This window comes from Physeter macrocephalus, chromosome 16, assembly GCF_002837175.3.
Source record: "Physeter macrocephalus isolate SW-GA chromosome 16, ASM283717v5, whole genome shotgun sequence".
NCBI classification, from domain to species: Eukaryota; Metazoa; Chordata; class Mammalia; order Artiodactyla; family Physeteridae; genus Physeter; species Physeter macrocephalus.
In genome coordinates this window covers 10,888,581-10,909,361 of record NC_041229.1, presented here as the reverse complement: position 1 = coordinate 10,909,361, position 20,781 = coordinate 10,888,581, and the positions used below count along the sequence as shown (strand labels likewise).

Here is a 20,781-nt window from a genome sequence, read left to right as displayed (position 1 = left end):
GGACTAAACCAGAGTAATAACAGATGAAGTGGAAAGAGAAGGGATTATAGGATGGTCATTACAAAGCTATGCTTGATGGAACTTTATGGTTGATCTGGGTAGAAAGGGAGAGGGAGGAACCTAGACTACCTGTGAGGTTTAGAAGCTTGGTGACTTGGAAAATGATGAAATCCACAGCAGAAACAGGAATGGCAAAAATAAAGTCAACATGTTGAGGAGGAAAATGAGTTTTGTTTCAGATACACTGGGTTTGCTGTGATGATAGAACATCCAAGGAGAGATGTGGAAATGTCTAGACCTTTCATGGTTAAGACTGTAGGACTCTAGCTCAGGAGACAATTGCGTGCTGAAGGGATGGCTTTTAAGGTTTTTCATATACTCCACACTTCCCCTTGGATGTCTATTAGTCATCTCACACTTTATGTGTCCAAAGCAGAATTCTCAACCACCTTCGCTCCACTCTAGGTGTTGAGAACACAGAGGATGTTGGTCTGTTTTAATATTCATTCCAACAAAAATACTAACACATAGGCAAATATGCTGAAAATGAGTTAGGATAAAACTCTAAAGCCAAATATAAATATTTGATATTATCTACTCTTTGAGAATAGGCCCCTCTGAATTTTGAATTATTTCCTATAATCCAGTCTTTGGATGCCTTCAAATTTAATTTATCCATCTGCTTAAAGGGAATGATAACCCATAAAAGCAAAGTATACCAATATAACCAGCTTCCACAGCACTTTCCTCATGGACACACTCGATTTTCCAAATATCAACTCTATATGCATCTGTAAATTGAAGTGTAGACAAAGTTTCCTGCCTTTTCTCTGGCTAAGAATCTGATTTTCCCTTGACAATATATTCCTAATGCCAGAGGTCAAGGCTTATGTTAACCCATTCTGAACCTGCCTTCAAGTGGTTAATGAAAGATCCCTAGAGCAACAGCCTTGACCTTAACCTGAGCTGCATTTTCTTTAATTGGATTGGATTCTCCCCTTCCTTCCTTTGTTCCTTTAGGCTCCAGCCAGAGAAAGAAAACAATTGAGCTCCTGGGATATATTAATTACAACATGTTTTGGCCAGCCATGTCTTGATTTTCCATTCCGTTCATGTCACCTTTTTATTGTCCTACACCACAGAACATCACATGGATCAACTCTCTGGGAGTCTCCTATTTGCTTTTAGCCAGTAGAGGACAACCTACCTCTTGTAGATGGGAGAGCTCCTAGGATGTCAGGTCATGAGACAGAGGATTCCCTTTCCACATTCCTAAAGCTGCCAGGTGTGCATGACATCCCACAGACAACTGGATAGATGCCAGACCATTCTCCATAGGAGTTCTGGTCTTTGGGGGAGAGAGTGAAACTTGTTACCAAACCAGAAAGCTGGAAATGTTTTGAAAAATCTAAAAATACAAGACAGCTTATTAATAATGATGCTTGCTTATAATGTCATACTGATGCACAGAGCTTTGTGATGAACAATGTGCTCTCACTTTATACTCACTATCCTTTAAGATAGGCACAGTGAGCACTACATTCATGTAGAGATGAGAACAGGATGCTGAGAGAGCTCAGTGACTTGCTCAAGGCTACACAGCTGACGCTTTAGCAGAACTGAGACAGGTCCTCCATTCTTCACTTCTCTCTTCTTTTCCCTCCAGTAAAATTGTCTACCAGTGTTTACTTACCTACCAGGCGGTGTAGTAGACTGCTCTAGGCCATGGTTGTCAAATATGTGGGATTCACAGAATTGAAATGCATGTCTGAATTTATTCTACTCCTTTCCCCCACTCACACAAACAGCATTCCCTCCTCACCCCCAAAACACCTTCAGTCTAGGCTAAGACTTCAAACACTCTCCACTCCCCAGATGGTATATGCCATCTGCACATGGCTGCCAGATTGCTCACATGACTCCTTGCACTGCTTCTTCATCCCCCACCTCATCTATATGCACCAAAGCCTACTGTGCTCTATCTCTGTGCTGTGAAGTCGTTGCTCCTTCCTTATAGCTCTCCTAACATCGTGTTTAATCATGTACTCATATTAATGAGGTAACAGACCCAGGGAGCTAGCACAGAGTCTAGGACATTGTGTGTATTCAATACATGTTATCGATGATGATGATGATGGTTCTTCTATTAGTATTTTAACTCAAATGTAAAGGATATTTTCTTTGTATTTAGCACAATATCCATCACATGGTAAGAAATCATTAGATATCTTTATTTAATGATACATTATCTATACAGGTATTACACAGATAGTAATACAGGCAACATTTATATTAGTTTATAATGGAGCATGAAGAGATGGATATAAATAACTGCAGCAGTGATCATTTTAAAGTCATGTAGCTAAATCACAAGCACATAGTATTTATGAGTTTGAAATGACATCGGAGAGCATCTAGTCCAGTGTTCCTCAAAGTACGGGCTCCCAACCAGCAGCAGTGCCTGGGAACTTGTTAGAAAGGCCAATCTCCAGCCTCACTCAAGATTTCTCAGAACATTAACTCTGGGTGTGGGAGCAGAGATCTGTGTTTTTACGAGCCCTCTGGGTGATTATGAAACACAGCAACGTTTAAGAACCACTGATCTAGTCCAATCGTCTAACTTCGACAAGAGAATAAAGGCTCAATGAGTTCAGTGACAGAGCTGGAGGTCACACAGCCAGTTCATGGCAGAAGTGAAGCTAGAACAGTGATCTCCTGACTTCTTGTCCTTAATATCCGCCCCCATTACTATTCTTTTTTCTGAAGGTTCTTTATCCAGTTAATAATAGAATAATTATACTCAAAGTTCTGCTGTAGCTCTCAGTGCTTTGCTAGAACGCCAGGCAGCCTTGGCACCAGGAACCCCGAGTATGTCTCTCAGCTCACCTGTTGCTCTCAGAATAGCTATCTGTGGCAGTCTGTCAACAGAAAACCTGCTGTGAGGAATGCAGCCAGCTGACAACCTCCAGCGGCAGTGCCTTTGGGGGTCCGCCTCAGTGTTAGAGCCAAGAATATGGGTTCCCAGCTGATGACTAAGCGTGGCATGGGTCCTAGGGCCTGGCCATTTCTGCCCACTGCGAGATTCCTCTCCTGTCAATCTTTCCTTTGGGGCTGCCTCGGGGCTGGCTGAGATCGGCAGAGCCGCTCCGCAGCCTGAGGCTGGCCCTTCCCACCCTCTGTCCTTTCACAGGTGTCAGACCTCCGCTCTGGTCTGAAGGCTTCCTGTGCCTACTCCTGGCTCTCTCTTCCCTCTATGTTTCATGGAAGCTACCCCCTAGATCTCATCTGCTTCTACCTCCACCATGGCATATAACTCTGCGATGACCCAAACTGACACGCCACCATCTCTGAGCCTCAGTTTCCAGATGAGGAAAACGTGGCTCTGAGAGTTCATTCCGAACACACAGTTGGGAAATGATACATAGTTGCCAGATTGTTGGTAGTAGCTAGAGTATCAACCTTTCAAGGTTATTAGGCTTAAGTGAAGACATTGACATAAAAGTGTGTGGCAGAGACATCTTTTGCTTATGGAATATCCAGGTGATCACCCATATTTTCCCCCCAGGTGGGCAATGTGACAGATTCTGGCCAAGGTGCTACGAGCAGAAATGATGCATTTTCAACTTAGGCCAAAACACAGAAGAATAAATGTCCTCTAAGGCTGGCACAGCAAACTCCAAAGGCATGTGTTAAGATGACGGTGTTTTCATCAGCCTGTGACTTGTGAGCTAATGTAGAACCCAGCGCCCAGCTAACCCACATTGGATATATCATGTGACAAGAAATAAGGCATTACTGTGTTAAGAACTGAGATTTGGGGATTAATTTGTTACTGCTACTTAAACTATCCTATGCTGACTAAAACACTATGTTTTGCAAAATGTACAGCACTGTGAAAATAAAAGACATTTGCACTTTAACTGCTTACTTTCTAGCATTATTCTTGCTTGTACTTGGGAGAAAATGTAAAACTGAAGATATAATTCAAGACAGAAGAAAAAGAAAACTCGATTTAGGAATAAAATTCTCAAACTGAAGGTAGGAAAAATCAGTCATTAGGGGGAAATCTTATTTGAAAATTCTACTGGAAAAAAATCTTAGAGTTATACTTGAAAAAAAATCCAGAGTTGATTATAAATTAGACATAGTCAGAGCCGTTCACGAGCTTTATAATCTCATGATGTGGCAGAGGGTAGTGTTTTCCACTTTAGTTTGCTAGAGTGAAATAATCAGTATTATTCAAACTCCTTATTTTTTTTAATTGCACCAAAACTAGAACAGGATGTTTCTAAAGTGGGGCCAGTTTCTGTGTAAGTTGACGTGTGTACACTGGAGGTGGCTATAGAGAAGAGCAGCTGTTTTTGCCCTTTTCAATAGTTGGTATGTTGATTAGGTGGCGATTCTTCTCTTCCAGTCCTTAGAACACAACCAACCTGCAGAAGGGGCTGGCAATGACCAGTCAGTCAGAACAAGGAATAATGAAAAGGTCAAAACAGAAGGGCCAGATTTCACAGCCTAGAAAACATTTGAAGTTTCACCTCCTCATTGCCATTGGACAAATGGCAAGGAATAGAAGTGGTTCATGTTCTGCCTTTCCAGGGACAAGATTTCAACCAGAAATATCTTGGAGGGAACCAATATCTTGGATTTGGAAGCAGAGAAGTGAATGTTTCTATGCCTCTTTAGAGATAGGATAAAACATGGAACTTCCAAATGACATAACCTAGAAAAATCAGTTTATATAGGTACTACTTTTTAACTACTCTTGGGCACTCATAACTTAACACTGGAGAAAGCAGTACCAGATCACTCACTTTGTGGTCTGCCATAAATTGAGGAATGAACTGCAGTTATTCTTATGGCAAAAGTGGAGAAGGAATGAATTCAAGGGCTCGGAAAGCCGACTGTACTAAATAAATATTGGAATGAAACAAAGATGTAGTAACAACTTTTACACAGTGAAATGGCAGTAGAATGGGGCAGTTGTAAATCGGTTGCTTTTAAGCTAAAAATCTGTACTCAATCTAGTTTCATTTTTAAGAAATTCCATATAAAATGTGTAGCATCTTATCTGGGTACAGATTCCACAGCATCTAATATCTTCAGAAACAACTGCTCTCACCATCCCTCTTCCTCATCCGTCCTCCCCACCCTGCCTTCCTTTATCTTTTCCTTCCTTCCGGCAGGATTTATTAGTCTGCACAGCTGTTTACTAATGTGTTTCTATCTTGAAGCCACTGGATAATGTGGTCAAACTATAAAATGGGGAAAAGATGACAGGAAGTTTTGCTATGTTAGATACAAAACAGAAACAAAAATTAAGCTAAACAGAAACAAAACCTGATGATTAGTTGTCACTTTATGTTTTCATTTGTTTCACTTGGTACTATCGACTTTAGAAGTTAGAAAACATATGCCTAACTCCCAGCTCTTCCACTGATTTCCTAGGCAACTGGACTTCAGATTCAGTGCAAAATTTATTTGCACTTTCCATGTATGCACCAGGTAGTAATCCAAGTGTTTTCACATATGCCATCTTATTTCATGATTTAAAAAGTTCAAAGAGGTTAGAGTAACTATAGATCCTGGCTTGCCTGGGACAGGGCCCACTTGCCAGCATCCCATTCGGTTAGCACTCCTTTTACTCTTCAGAGTGTCATATTTGGAAAATGAACAACCTCCTACATAGGGTAGGTGTTATTAGAACATTCTATTTATAGGCCTCTCTGGGTCTTAGTTCCCTTATGGATAAAAATGGGATGCTTGAGTAGAAAACATTAAAAGTCCCGTCTGGCTCTAATGTCTATGATTCCTTGCACATTTATAGATATCTTTGCATCAAAGCTTTCTATCTGCTTGAAAAGTCTATTAGGGTAAAGGCTCTGCCTCAGCAACCTGTCGACGCTGAAAACGGCAAAGGGATCCTCCACTTTGGTACAAGAAATAAGAATTTCTAGGGCAGAATGAATGGTGGAAAAAATGCCTACTGAATTTACATGCATTAATGATGCAGCACTGCCTGTGAAGTCACCAAAGTTTATATAAGATACACGGAAGAGAGTATATACCAACGACCACAGGGCGATATATACCTAAAATAACTGGTTAATACCTGTTGAGTAATAATACGGTAAAATCTAACACATTTCAGTTTAGAATCATTGCAACAATTAAGAATTATGAACAGTTTCCACTGTCGGTTACTCGTATTATGTCTTTTTGTCCTTTCATATGTCTGCTAATGCTAAATATCTAGAACATAATTTTCACTTTGCCCACAGGCAACCTCCTGGGAAGCATGTTTTAGTGAAAGCGCTTGGGCTTTGGAGTAAAATATCTGAGTTTTAAGCCTGGCCCTGCCAGTTATTCAAATGCACGCTGCTTGACCTTTCTTTGAGACTCAGTTTCCTTATTTACAAAACAGGAACAACAATCCAAATTTAGAGACTCATTCTGAAAATTCAGTGAGGTAGTGCTGACACATTGAAGGCCCTAAGAAAATGTTTGTACTCCTAAACTGCCCCCAAAGAGGTGTCTACATGAAATGCATCAAATAAGTATTGCAGCCTAAATCTTGTCATTATGAGCCTAGATCTCTCATGGTTCAACGGCTGCGCAAATACCAGTAAGTGGGAGTTCACTTGATGATGGCTTTATGATTAGCAGCAAGTGGCAGCTTGGTTTTCAGCTTTGTTGTACATGGCAGTTCTTAAGGGAAGATTCTCTGCCTTCTCCAAGGCTGTCTATAAGTTTGTTGATGCTCCAAGGCTGAACGTAATGTTCTATTTACAGAGGGTGTTTAATAAAAGCAATCTGTCATCAGTGTCTCAAGTCCAAAATAGCTCCCCAACTGTAATCTACATGACTTTCACGCTAAGAGAAAGCTAGGATCAGACCTCACCTGTGGTATTGGATTTTGTTCTAGATACCACACTTTAAAAGCATCACATGTGCAGTCTTAGGATTAATGGGCCTGGAAGGATTAGAGAGTAAAATCGTGAACAGCTGTAGCCAGGAAGAATGTTTAAAAGTGTTTTGGGATAAATGTTACTCTGATGGGAGCACTTTTTTCTTTGGCCTGGAAATGACCAATTGTGAACTAAAATGAACAGAATATTCTTTCCTTCTGGAAACACAATACAGATAGAACATAGAGGCATCTGAGGAAGAGACCGAGAGACACGGAGACAGTAAAATGCAGAAGCACTTAGGGAGAACAAATCATTTCCAGAATAAAAAGTAATTGGTAGCAGACACTTCACAGGGCGTATCGGAAGTATTTCTCTACACCCACTGTAGGTCTTGCTATTTCAAGTAAATGTTAAGCAACTGCTTCAGAGGGATTGATGGCATTTTGCATATTTTTTATAATCAGTGTACACCCAATGCAGAATTGCCTAAGACAAAAGTAACAATATGAGGAATCAGAGTAATGGTGGCTCCAATGTCTTGGTGGGAGATTAGCTTTTACCTTCCCAGAATCTCCATCACTTTCTAAAGCTACCCTAAATAAAAAATAAGAATCTTTGATATGGACAATGGGTAATTTCTTAATCTTAGGCGAAGTGTGACCAAAAGTATCTTTAGAGAACCTTATTACAGTAACTATTCCGTCATATACAATGTAGGTAAAAATATAATAAACTATGCAGTTTCAAGACAAATCCTCTAGTTTCTCTTTCTAACCTTATTGCCCTCCCCCACCACCCTCGACCCAATCTCCACTCAGGACATTCTGAAACCACTAGGGAATCTCCTAGATAATTCTCCAAGCCTCCGAGACCACTCCCACGGTGCTGACTGGGTTCCAGACTGACTGGGTTTGATCATCACAACAAATGACATCTAAAAAATGTTCATTATCAAATTTATAGCAAATGGTGTGAGATTTTATTCTACTGTATGTATTAGTGGATCCCATTTAACCCCTATCTTTTTAAATCTTATTATTTTTTTTTACTTTTCTAAAGCTCCATTTAAATTTAAAAATGTTAGAGATAGCCATATACTCTTAATCATTCCAGTCTGGGTTCTGATGCCAAAGTGGAGAAATTTCCTAATATCCCTTCCAAAATGTTGTGGGTGTATAACTCAAATGCATAGTGAGTCACCAACTAGATGATAAGGCAAGTCAAAACTACATTCTATAATTAACTATAGAAGGAACTAGGGATATTTAGCCCAGAGAAGTAAATGCTCCTGGTAGCTATTTTAAATATCTGAAGGGTTATGGAGTAGAAGAAAGATTTGGATTGTTCTAAGTGACACCAAAAAGTGAAACTAGAGTAAAAAGTAAAAACTACATTGAAATATATCTGCTCATGTAAGGTCTATGTAATAATATTAGCAAAGAGAGAACTAGAAGACAGAAGTGGAAGGCAATGAGTTTAAGAACAGAGTAGGAATTTGGCAGAGAAGGTGCATGAAAGTTTCAAACGTCAGATTGATGCATGGACCATAAATCCATTCCAACCTGAGAGGCAATAACTCTAAGGGAAGAAAATGAAGATGAGGATCAAGGAATATAGCAAGTTCATTTGAGTTACAGAACACGGGAAAGTATAATGCTTAAAGAGGAAATCCATAGAATTGTAGAAAGGTTTTCTGCTAGAGAAGCCCCAAATCACACCGAGATGAGAAGACTGATGCTTCTCATGAATAACACCTAATGCACTTGGATTGGGCAGTCAGGCTCCAACGCTGTGTATAAAGCAAAAGCAACCGAACACTAAGAAAGAGACATACAGTGGTCTGAATAATATAAAATCTGAGCACATTAATATTTCTGTCAATGCAACCAAGAATGTTATGGCTTGGCGATGCACTGAGCAGGCCCTCGCCGGTACCCCGGGCGTCAGGCAGGCGCAGCGTCAGCCCGCCCCCAGTCTTGCAGCCTCCCCCTCGTGGCCGCTGCCGTGCGGCCTGCGTCGCCTCCCGTAGTTATCCGACCGGCTATGGCCGCTCGTCTCCTGCGTGTCGCCTCCGCCACCCTCGGCGACGCAGCCGGCCGGTGGCTGCCCCTCGCCGGACCCCGCGCGGGAGCCGGCGGCCTCCGGGGGAGCCGGGGGCAGGGTGGGAGCGCCAGGCCGGGCCTGGGCGACGGCGCAGCTGTGGCGACGCGGACGCTGAGCGTGTCGGCGCGCGGGCGGAGCAGCTCAGAAGATAAAATAACAGTCCACTTTATAAACCGTGATGGTGAAACATTAACAAGCAAAGGAAAAGTTGGTGACACTCTACTAGATGTTGTGGTTGAAAATAATCTAGATATTGATGGTTTTGGTGAGTATGGAACATTCTTTAAAATTTATAAGTGAAACTATTGAATAGGTTTCAGCTTTGTTTTTTCGAAGAATTTTAACTAGAGTATGCTAAGTGAAATATTAAAATTCAGGATGTGTTAGTGTTATATTCTCACCTATAAAGAATAAGTGACACCATGTTTCTCTTCTTTGAACATTTAATTAGCTCTGTGCCCCAAAGTCTGTTGCTTCATTACCTTATTGATTATGTGTGCAATGCAAAGCTGGGAGTAGGAAGTGGAATTGAAAAATACCAGGTTGAGATAATAAATGTCATAGGTATCATTATCTGTGGTCGATGTGGTGGAGGCAGAGATGTAAAATGGCTTGTCTAGGGCCATACAACAAATTAGGAGTTCAGTACTAGAACTGTATCTTGTTATTACAAGTTATGTGTTGAGATCGAAAGTGGAGAAATTAGGAATATCATAGTTATAACTGTAGTTAAATGTGAATGTGTATGGATGTGTATTTAATTGCTCAGTAAGCTGATTAATTTCAAAGATAGTTATGACCTTATAAGTCAATATTTCAAAATTTTGATTCAGTGAAAAGTGTACATCTGAGCACAGGTAATGGAGTGCTGTCAAAGATGTTTGGTGTCAGTTCTGACTGCACTGGAGGAATAAACTAAAAATTACATGTCTTTATTTTTTTATCCTAATCAGAATGGCCTGTCTTTGTAATCTTTTAAAAATAACGCCTGTGACAGAATGGACATCTTATGGATTCGGTTTTCTCTGTCCTGAGCTGCAGAAGGAAGCGAGTGGGCTGCATTCCCCTCGGTGAGGACAGAGCCTCATAGTGTGCACTGAGCACGATGGGCACGGTCCTGGGTGGGGGGGTGGGCTCAAGCACCTCAGATCACTGTCTGTGCATGGCAGACCTTTGTACTTTACTGTGAATACACTGGTAAATGATAATAAAGGGGTACAAAGTATGCTCTTGGAAGTATAATAAAACATTAGTTTGGACTAATGGTGGGGAAGGGCAGAAAAAAATAGTTAAAAGTGAATTATAAAGTTGAGTTAGCTTCAGGTATATCTGTGCAGTTTGAGCATTTGCACAAATATTTGTCAAGTATGGTGTTGGACCTACAGCGTTGTGTTACGTCCATTGGGGTACAGAGATGAACACGATCAGGAATGCCCTCAGGGAGCTCACCTTTTATTAGGAAAAGAAAATATATGTATGCACAAATCATTTGCTTCAACTAAACTGACCAGTTTGCCAAATAGAATACTTTTAAACTAATTAACATGTATAAAGTGATTAAGGAAGAAGTCAGGGCTTCTAATGTTCTTTTGACACTTGATAACCATCGAGTGCCTTCTTTGTGGAGAGTGTTCCACTTTTAGAGTACTTCAAAACAATCTGACCTCTTAGTTAGCTTCCATATTCTCCTCGTATTCTTGCATGGATTCCCTAAATTCTCCTTTCCAGAGCACTTTAATGATGACATCCAGCTTAAAACTCTAAACTTTAGTCTAATTGCCTCAGATTTCAAATTAAGAGAGCTTCTTATTAATGACGTTTAATTGTATTACTTAAATAAAACCTACTAAACTTATTAAGTGGAGCATATATCCTATAATTGTTTTGTATAAAAGTTATTTTTTCAGTTTGGAAAAAAAAAAAGAATGTTATGGCATATATGTTGCTAGGAATGACAGAAGCTATTACTGCAGTGAGATTAGAATCTTTTTGAAATATCAACAGAAGCATTATAGTTGGTAACATTCCCATCTAAAACAGATGACATTGATATACCATCGACATACTAGGGGGAACAGCATACAAAATTACAGACGAGATTATTTTGTTCTATACTGATTTTTCCCTTAGGAGTTTTAGCTTAGCTGTCAAATCAATTAGTTTTCCTCAATCCCAAGTACAATATCAAATTTCTCTGTTTTTTGTTTTTCTGGGCCTTTTTGGAGTGAAGTGGGTTATGTCTGGCTTCCCTTTTATGTATTATGACCACCAGGGTATAAATCGATTGGCCAAGTAAATGGGTAAATAAGCTGTAAGTAATGCCCAGGATTGGAGGGGAGGTGCTCCTTCTGTCTCATCTTCCCAGCATTGGTCAGGGCTATCTTGCTTCTCAGCTGGGTCAGTGCAGTGCGAGTTCTGCGTTCCAGGTTTTACAAACCCCTTAAGAAGCAAAACATAGTAGGAGGATATTTTAAAATTGAAGTCTGTTATCTTCACCATCCTCTAATGATTCAAGCATCATCAAAACTTGCTATACTGCTGCCTTTAGGTAGAGCTGATACCCAAGAAAGAGTTAAATTCCTCACTTTGGAGCTCTTATGTAAATTTGGGTAGATCTAAAATAGGAAACAGATTTGAAAGCCATGATTTTTATTGCAAGAACCATGATTTTTATTGCAAGAAGAAGAATTGTTTAACTTCCTTGGTTTTAAATGTGGAAGAGGCAAGGCCTAGAAGATTCAAAATACAGTATAGCAAGAACAGATGGGTAATGTAAACAGAGAGTGATGGGAACTCTAATGAACTCAAAGGGAAATAGTAGAAATTAAAAACACTGTAGTAGAAATGAAGAATGCCTTTATAGTCTCATCAGCATGGCTGAGGAAAGAATCAGTGAACTTGAAGATATGTCAGTACTTCAAACTTCAAAAATTAAAATGGAAAGAGAAAAAAAAGAAAAAAATGGAAAAAAAATCCAAGAATTGTGGGACAATTACAAAATGTGTCATAAGTGTAATGAGAATACCAGAGGGAGAAGGAAGAAAGGAAGGAAGGGAGGAAGGGAGGAAGGGAGGAAGGGAGGAAGGGAGGAAGGGAGGAAGGGAGGAAGGGAGGAAGGGAGGGAGGGAGGGAGGAAGGGAGGGAGGGAGAAAGAAAGAAAAAATAATCGAAGTAACACTGGCCAACAATTTTTCAAAATACACAACACAGGTCCAGGAAGCTCAGACAACACCAACCATGATAAATACAACAATGACACCAAAAATCTACACCTAGGCATATCATATTCAAAATGCAAAAAAAATCAAAGACAAAGAAAATATTGAAAGAATCAGAGGGGAGGGGCAGAGTCAAGATGGTAGACTAGGAGGACATGGAGTTCACGTCTCTGCTCAACTAGGGCATCTACCAAGCACTGGTGGGGGACCACGGACACCTAAGGGGATGGGTGGAGCCCCCAAGTGACCAGGTTGTGGTTCTGTTTTACCTTGTTGTTGCTGACTCATTTATATATTTATTTTTTCTAATAATTTTTTATTTTTCTAATTTTATTTTATTCGTTATACTTTGTTATTATTCTGCTTCTTTCTGCTTGTTCCCCACCCCTTTTTTAATTTTTTTCTGTTGTGGTTGTATTTCATCTTGTTGCAGTTGTAGTTATTTCATTTATATTTTAATTTTTCCTAATACATTTTCTATTTTTCTAATTTTATTTTATTTTTTATTCATTGTTATTGTATTGCTACTTGTTTTTTCTTTTCTTTTGCTGCACTGCGTGGCTTGCAGGATCTTGGTGGCCAGGCCAGGGGTCAGGCCTGAGCTCCTGTGGTGGGAGTGATGAGTCCAAACTGCTGGACTAACACAGAACCACAGACTCCAAGGAATATTAATCGGAGTGAGGTCTCCTGGAGGTCCTCATCTCAGCACCAAGACCCAGCTCTACACAACTGCCTGCACACTCCAGTGCTGGCCGCCTCAGGCCAAACAACCACTAAGATAGGAATACAGCCCCACCCATCAAAAAAAAAAAGATATGACAAAAAAATGTTACAGATGAATGAGCAAGGTAAAAACCTACAATACCAAATAAATGAAAAAGAAATAGGCAACCTACCTGAAAAAGAATTCATAGTAATGACAGTAAAGATGATCCAAAATCTCAGAAATAAAATGGAGGCACGGATCAAGAAAATATAAGCAATGTTTAACAAAGACCCAGAAGAACTAGAGAACAAAGAGTAATAAACAACACAATAACTGAAATGAAAAATACACTACAAGGAATCAATAGTAGAATAACTGACTCAGAAGAGCAAATAAGTGAGCTGGAAGATAGAATGGTGGAAATAACTGCTGAGGAGCAGAATAAAGAAAAAAGCATGAAAAGAATTGAGGACAGTCTCAGAGACTCTGGGACAACATTAAATGCACCAACATTCAAATTATAGGGGTCCCAGAAGAAGAAGAGAAAGAGAAAGGGTCTGAGAAAATATTTGAAGAAACTATAGTCAAAAACTTCCCTAACATGGGAAAGGAAATAGCCACCCAAGTCCAGGAAATGCAGAGAGTCCGACACAGGATAAACCCTAGGAGAAACACACCAAGACACATATTACCCAAACCAACAAAAATTAAATTCAAAGAAAAAAATATTAAAAGCAGCAAGGGAAAAGCAACAAATAACATACAAGGGAATCCCCATAAGGTTATCATCAGATTTTTCAGCAGAAACTCTGCAGGCCAGAAGGGAGTGGCAGGATATATTTAAAGTGATGAAAAGGAAAAACCTACAACCAAGATTACTCTACCCAGCAAGGATTTCATTCAGATACGACAGAGAAATGAAAACCTTTACAGACAAGTAAAAGCTAAGAGAATTCAGCACCACCACAAATGCTAAAGGAACTTCTCTAGGTGGGAAACACAAGAGAAGAAAAAGACCCACGAAAACAAACCCAAATCAATTAAGAAAATGGTAACAGAAACATACATATCAATAATCACCTAGAATGTAAATGGATTAAATGCTCCAACCAAAAGACATAGACTGGCTGAACTGATACAAAAACAAGACCCATATATATGCTGTCTACAAGAGAGCCACTTCAGACCAAGGGACACATACAGACTGAAAGTGATGGGATGAAAAAAGATATTCCATGCAAATGGAAATCAAAAGAAAGCTGGAGTAGCAATACTCATATCAAATACACTTTAAAATAAAGACTATTACAAGAGACAAGGAAGGACACTAAATAATGATCAAGGGATCAATCCAAGAAGAAAACATAACAATTACAAGTACTTATGCACTCAACATAGGATCACCTCAATACATAAGGCAAATGCTAACAGCCATAAACGGGGAAATTGACAGTAACACAATAATAGTGGGGGACTTTAACACCCCACTTACATCAGTGGACAGATATCCAAACAGAAAATAAATAAGGAAACACAAGCCTTAAATGACACAATAAAACACACAGATTTACTTGATATTTATAGAACATTCCACCTGAAAGTGGCAGAATACACTTTCTTCTCAAGTGCACATGGAACATTCCCCAGGACAGATCACATCTTGGGTCACAAATCAAGCCTTGGAAAATTTAAGAAAACTGAAATTGTATCAAGCTTCTTTTCTGACCACAATGCTATGAGAAGAGAAATCAATAACAGGAAAAAAAAATCTGTAAAAAACACAAACACATGGAGGCTCACAGTGCACTGCTAAATAACCAAGAGATCACTGAAGAAATCAAAGAAGAAATTTAAAAATACCTAGAAACAAATGACAACAAAAACAAGACAATCCAAAACCTATGGGATGCAACAGAAGCAGTTCTAAGAGAGAATTTTATACCAATTCAAGCTCACCTCAAGAAACAAGAAAAATCTCAAATAAACAATCTAACCTTACACCTAAAGCAACTAGGAAAAGAAGAACAGAGGAAACACAAAGTTAGCAGAAGGAAAGACATCATAAAGTTCAGAACAGAAATAAATGAAGAAAACAATAACAAAGATCAGTAAAACTAAAAGTTGGTTCTTTGAGATGGTAAACAAAACTGATAAATCTTTAGCTAGACTCATCAAGAAAAAAAGGGAGAGGACTCAAATCAATACAATTAGAAATGAAAAAGGAGAAATTACAACTGACAACACAGAAAAACAAAGGATCATAAGAGACTACTGCAAGCAACTCTATGCCAATAAAATGGACGACCTGGCAGAAACAGACAAATTCTTGGAAAGGTAACCTTCCAAGACTGAACCAGGAAGAATCAGAAAATATAAACAGACCAATCACAAGTAATGAAATTGAAACTGTAAATAAAAATCTTCCAACAAACAAAAGTCCAGAACCAGATGGCTTCACGGACGAATTCTATCAAACATTTAGAGAAGAGCTAACACCTATCCTTCTCAAACTCTCCAAAAAATTGCAGAGGGAGGAACACTCCCAAATTCATTCTATGAGGCCACCATCACCTTGATACCAAAATCAAACAAAGATAACACAATATCACTGATGAACATAGATGCAAAAATCCTCAACAAAATACTAGCAAAGAGAATCCAGCAATACATTAAAAGATCATACACCATGATCAAGTGGGATTTATCCCAGGGATGCAAGGATTCTTCAATATACGCAGATCAATCAATGTGATACACCATATTAACAAATTAAAGAATAAAACCATATGATCATCTCAATAGATGCAGAAAAAGCTTTTGACAAAATTCAACATACATTTATGATAAAAACTCTCCAGGTAGTGGGCATAGAGGGAACCTACCTCAACGTAATAAAGGCCATATACAACAAACCCACAGCCAACATCATTCTCAATAGTGAAAAACTGAAAACATTTCCTCTAAGATCAGCAACAAGACAAGGATGTCCCTTCTTGCCACTATTATTCAATGTAGTATTGGAAGTCCTAGCCACAGCAATCAGAGAAGAAAAAGAAATAAAAGGAATACAAATTGGAAAACAAGAAATAAAACTGTCACTGTTTGCAGATGACATGATACTATACATATAAAATCCTAAAGATGCCACCAGAAAACTACTAGAACTAGTCAGTGAATTTGGTAAGGTTGCAGGATACAAAATTAATGAACAGAAATCTCTTGCATTCCTATACACTAACAACAAGAGACCAGAAAGGGAAATTAAGGAAATAATCCCACTTACCGTCGTGACAAAAAGAATAAAATACCTAGGAATAAACCTACCTAAGGAGGCAAAATACCTGTACTCAGAAAACTATAAAACACTGATGACAGAAATAAAAAATGACACAAACAGATGGAGAGATATACCATGCTGCTGGATTGGAAGAAACAACATTGTGAAAATGCCTATACTACCCAAAGCAATTTACATGTTCAATGCAATCCCCATCAAATTACCAATGGCATTTTTCACTGAGTTAGAACAAAAAATTTTACAATTTGTATAGAAACACAAAAGACCCTGAATAGCTAAAGCAATCTGGAGAAAGAAAAACGGAGCTCGAGGAATCAGGCCCCCTGAATTCAGACTATACTACAAAGCTACAGTAAACAAGATGGTATGGTACTGGCACAAAAACAGAAATATAGATCAATGGTACAGGATAGAAAACCCAGAGAAAAATCCGGACACCTATGGCCACCTAATTTATGACAAAGGAGGAAAGAATATATAATGGAGAAAAGACAGCCTCTTCAATAAATGGTGCTATGAAAACTGGACAGCTACATGTAAAAGAATGAAATTAGAACACTACCTAACACCATACACAAAAATAAACTCCAAATGGATTAAAGACCTAAATGTAAGACCGCACATTATAAAACTCTGAGAGGAAAACATAGGAAAAACCCTCTTTGACATAAATCACAGCAAGATCATTTTTTTTTTTAAATAAATTTATTTATTTATGGCTGCGTTGGGTCTTTGTTGCTGCACGCAGGCTTTCTATAGTTGCAGCGAGTGGGGGCTACTCTTCTTCTCATTGCATGGGCTTCTCCTGTTGTGGAGCACAGGCTCCAGGCACACGGGCTTTAGTAGTTGTGGTGCGCAGGCTCAGTAGTTGTGGCTCGTGGGCTCCAGAGCGCAAGCTCAGTAGTTGTGGTGCACGGGCTTAGCTGTTCCTTGGCATGTGGGATCTTCCCGGAGCAGGGCTCAAATCCGTGTCCCCTGCATTGGCAGGCAGATTCTTAACCACTGCACCACCAGGGAAGTCCCCACAGCAAGACCTTTTATGACCCACCTCTTAGAGTAATGAAAATAAAAACAAAAAGAAGCAAATGGGACCTAATTAAACTTAAAGTTTCTGCACAGCAAAGGAAACCATAAACAAGACGAAAAGACAACCCACAGAATGGGAGAAAATATTTGCAAATGGAGCAATGGACAAAGGATTAATCTCCAAAATATACAAACAGCTCATGCAGCTCAATATGAAAAAAAAAAAACACAACCCAATCCAAAAATGGGTGGAAGACCTAAATAGACATCTCACCAAAGAAGACATACAGATGGCCAAGAGGCACATGAAAAGATGCTCAACACCACTAATTATTAGAGAAATGCAAATCAAAACTACAATGAGGTATCACCTCACACCAGTCAGAATGGCCATCATCAAAAAAATCTACAAACAATAAATGCTGGAGAGGGTGTGGAGAAAAGGGAACCCTCTTGCACTGTTGGTGGCAATGTAAATTGACACAGCCACTATGGAGAACAGTATGGAGGTTCCTCAAAAAACTAAAAATAGAATTACCATATAACCCAGCAATCTTACTACTGGGCATATACCCTGAGAAAACTATAATTCAAAGAGACACATGTACCCCAATTTTCACTGCAGCACTATTTACAATTGTCAGGACATGGAAACAACCTAATTATCCATTGACAGATGAATGGTTAAAGAAGATGTGGTACATAAATACAGTGGAATATTAGCCATAAAAAGAAATGAAATTGGGTCATTTATAGAGATGTGGCTGGACCCAGAGTCTGTCATACAGGGTGAAGTAAATCACAAAAAGAAAAATATCGTATATTAACACATATGTGTGGAGTCTAGAAAAATGGTACAGATGAACCTATTTGCAGGGCAGGAATAGAGAACAGAGAACAGACGTATGGACATGGGGTGGGGGGGAGGGGAGGGTGGCATGAATTGGGAGGTTAGTTTTGACATAATTACACTACTATGTGTAAAACAGAGAGCTAGTGGGAACTTGCTGTATAGCACAGGGAGCCCAGCTCGGTGCTCTGTGATGACCTAGATGGGTGGGGTCGGGGGGGTGGGGGAGGGAGGGAAAATAATAAAAAGAATCAGAGAGGAAAAAACTTTACCTCACTTATAGAGGAAAAGTGCATAAGAAGTACATGAGACTTCTCTTCACAAATCAAACAAGCAAGAAGCAAGTAAAGTGAGATATTTAAAGTGTTAAAAGGAAAAAGCCCACCAACAAGAATTCTGTGTCTAGTAAAATTATCCAGAAGTAAAGGAGAAATAAAGACTTTCTCAGACAAACCAAAATTTAGGAAATTTTGTTGCCAGTAGATCTGCCTTGTAAGATATGTTAAAAGAAATTCTTCAGAGAGAGGAAAAAGGATAGAGGTCAGAAACTTGGACCTAGGTAAAGAAGAGAAAAATATTAGGGAAAGAGTAAATGAAGTTAAAATAAAATCTTTTATTTTTCTTATTCTTAATTGATCTAACAGATAACAGTTTGTTCAAAATAATGATAGTGTCAATGTGTTTGGAGATTATAGTTTACCTATACGTGAAATAAGTGAAATAAATGACAGCAATACTATAAGGGACAGGAGGAAAGAATTAAGAATACTGTTATAAGGTACATGCACTACCCATGAAGGAGTACAGTATTATTTGAAAGTGGATTTGCATTAGTTATAAATTGCACATTGTAAACTTGAAGGCAACCACTAATAAACAAACAAACAAAACCCCACATTTATATATACCGTAAGCCAGAGAGTAAGGAAGACTATGTGAAGACACTAGGATTCATTATCTGAGAAGAGTTTGATCAAAGAAGGAAGAAAGGGTGGATTAACAGGCATGCTCTTCAGTCCCTGAGAAGTAGCCCATGTCCCAGCTGTGGTCGGAAATAACAGGAATAATAGAATCCCTGACAGAAATACCAGACATGCAGACAAGCTGTTCTGATTCCAAAACAGAAGGCATCATTTTCTAATTTGCCCTATGCAGTCTGGGTGACTGCACACTTCGTAGAGAAATTCCAGGTCCAACATGGCATTTGAGTGATAGAGCAGTGATCACTGAAGCAAATCAACAGGTGGATCTGAGAATAGCTCTGAGTCCCTCCAAACAAGACATGGCATGAGAAAAGCGGCTGGGAATTCAAAGCCACCCAAGAGGAGCCTCACTGTTGGGACCAGGGGGACACAGGTGCACAGAATTTTTAACTGGAGGCCATGGAAAGACGGTTGTCAGTCGTCATAAGTAGCAAGTGCTTCTGCTAAATTTTAGTTTCCATTTGCTCACAACTCCAGGGTATGGCCTCACTCTACTTCATGAGCTCTCTGTGTGTCTCCTTTCAGAATTCAGCTCTTACTGTTAAAAGCTTAATCTTCTCCACAACTCTCGAGACTAACTGCAGAACTGAGAGGATCTTATTAGCTTAGCTTATTCCTGAGTAGAGAGAGATTTCACAGGCCACTTGCTGGCCTATGCATTGCTTACCCTCAAGTCAGTTAATCGGACTTGGTGAACCTGGACACAAGACCACTGGGTTGAGAATATGGCTGTCCATCATGCTCCTTAGGTCCTTCAGGAAGAGCTGTGGTCTCCCTGAGAAAAGGCTGTGGGCATGGCAGGCACAAGAGTTGACCCTGACTCGCCCAATGATAGACAGATAGGTGGATTTTAGAGAGATATCAAATCAAACCTAGCCTGTAATCAATAATCTAGAGTAAAAGGAAATCATAGGTACAAAAATAATAATGTAGTAAGGTTTAGAAGTTATGGTGGTAGTACTTTTCTTTATCCTTTTTATGTCTTTCCTTACACAATTCACGTCAGTATTAATGATAATAGAGACTAATATTTGCTAAACTCCTACTGTGTGTTTGGCATGTTGTTAGATGCTTTATATAAAATAATTAGTTTAATTCCCACAACAACCCTAAGAGGTGGGCACTGATATCTCATACCACTAATGAGGAAACTAAACCTGAGAAGCTTAGTAATTCATACATATAACTTTTCTGCTTATAGGAAGCAAAATTTGCACATATCTTTCCTCACAAAATGCCCTTGGTTGCACTTGGGAACAAATTCATTTGCAAGAGCAAAGATAAAAGGGTAATTTAGAGACAAGAAGAAAGAAACTAAAATAAGAAGAAAAAAAGCCTATCAGAAGCTTATTTTAGATATAGTACTATTATAAGAACAATTAAACTTTGATTGGCTTGGAGGAAAAAAAACCTAAGGGATCGTAGGAAGCTTTAACTGAAATTTACAGCTCTATGAGATGTGATTTTTAAAATCTTGATCTGTAAGAGTTCATTGGGGAACAGAAAAGTTGGAGTTTTTGCTTGGTTTTGTAACTTACTGCAGAACCTTGACTAAGTTCCCTAACCTTTCTGGCATCGGCGGCACCACCACTAATAGGCCTTCAGCAAATGCTTTTATGAACATAGAATGACAAATAGGAAGGGATTTGATATTTTAGATGAGCAAGTGTGTGTCCTTAGCTTGAA

General features: G+C 39.2%; 1 protein-coding gene across 1 annotated transcript; it reads left to right on the top strand.

Annotated features, from left to right (window-relative positions):
• The first annotated feature begins 8,892 nt into the window (after positions 1 to 8,892).
• Positions 8,893 to 9,314, top strand: LOC112066894 (adrenodoxin, mitochondrial-like). Its single transcript, XM_055091738.1, has one exon. It carries the CDS (start codon positions 8,955 to 8,957, stop codon positions 9,312 to 9,314), a length of 360 nt encoding a protein of 119 aa, XP_054947713.1. The 5' UTR covers positions 8,893 to 8,954.
• The last annotated feature ends 11,467 nt before the right edge of the window (positions 9,315 to 20,781 follow it).

What these genes read in the sequence shown, in the direction of transcription:
- LOC112066894 (XM_055091738.1), top strand. Translation starts at nt 8,955, where the DNA reads ATGGCCGCTCGTCTCCTGCGTGTCGCCTCCGCCACCCTCGGCGACGCA.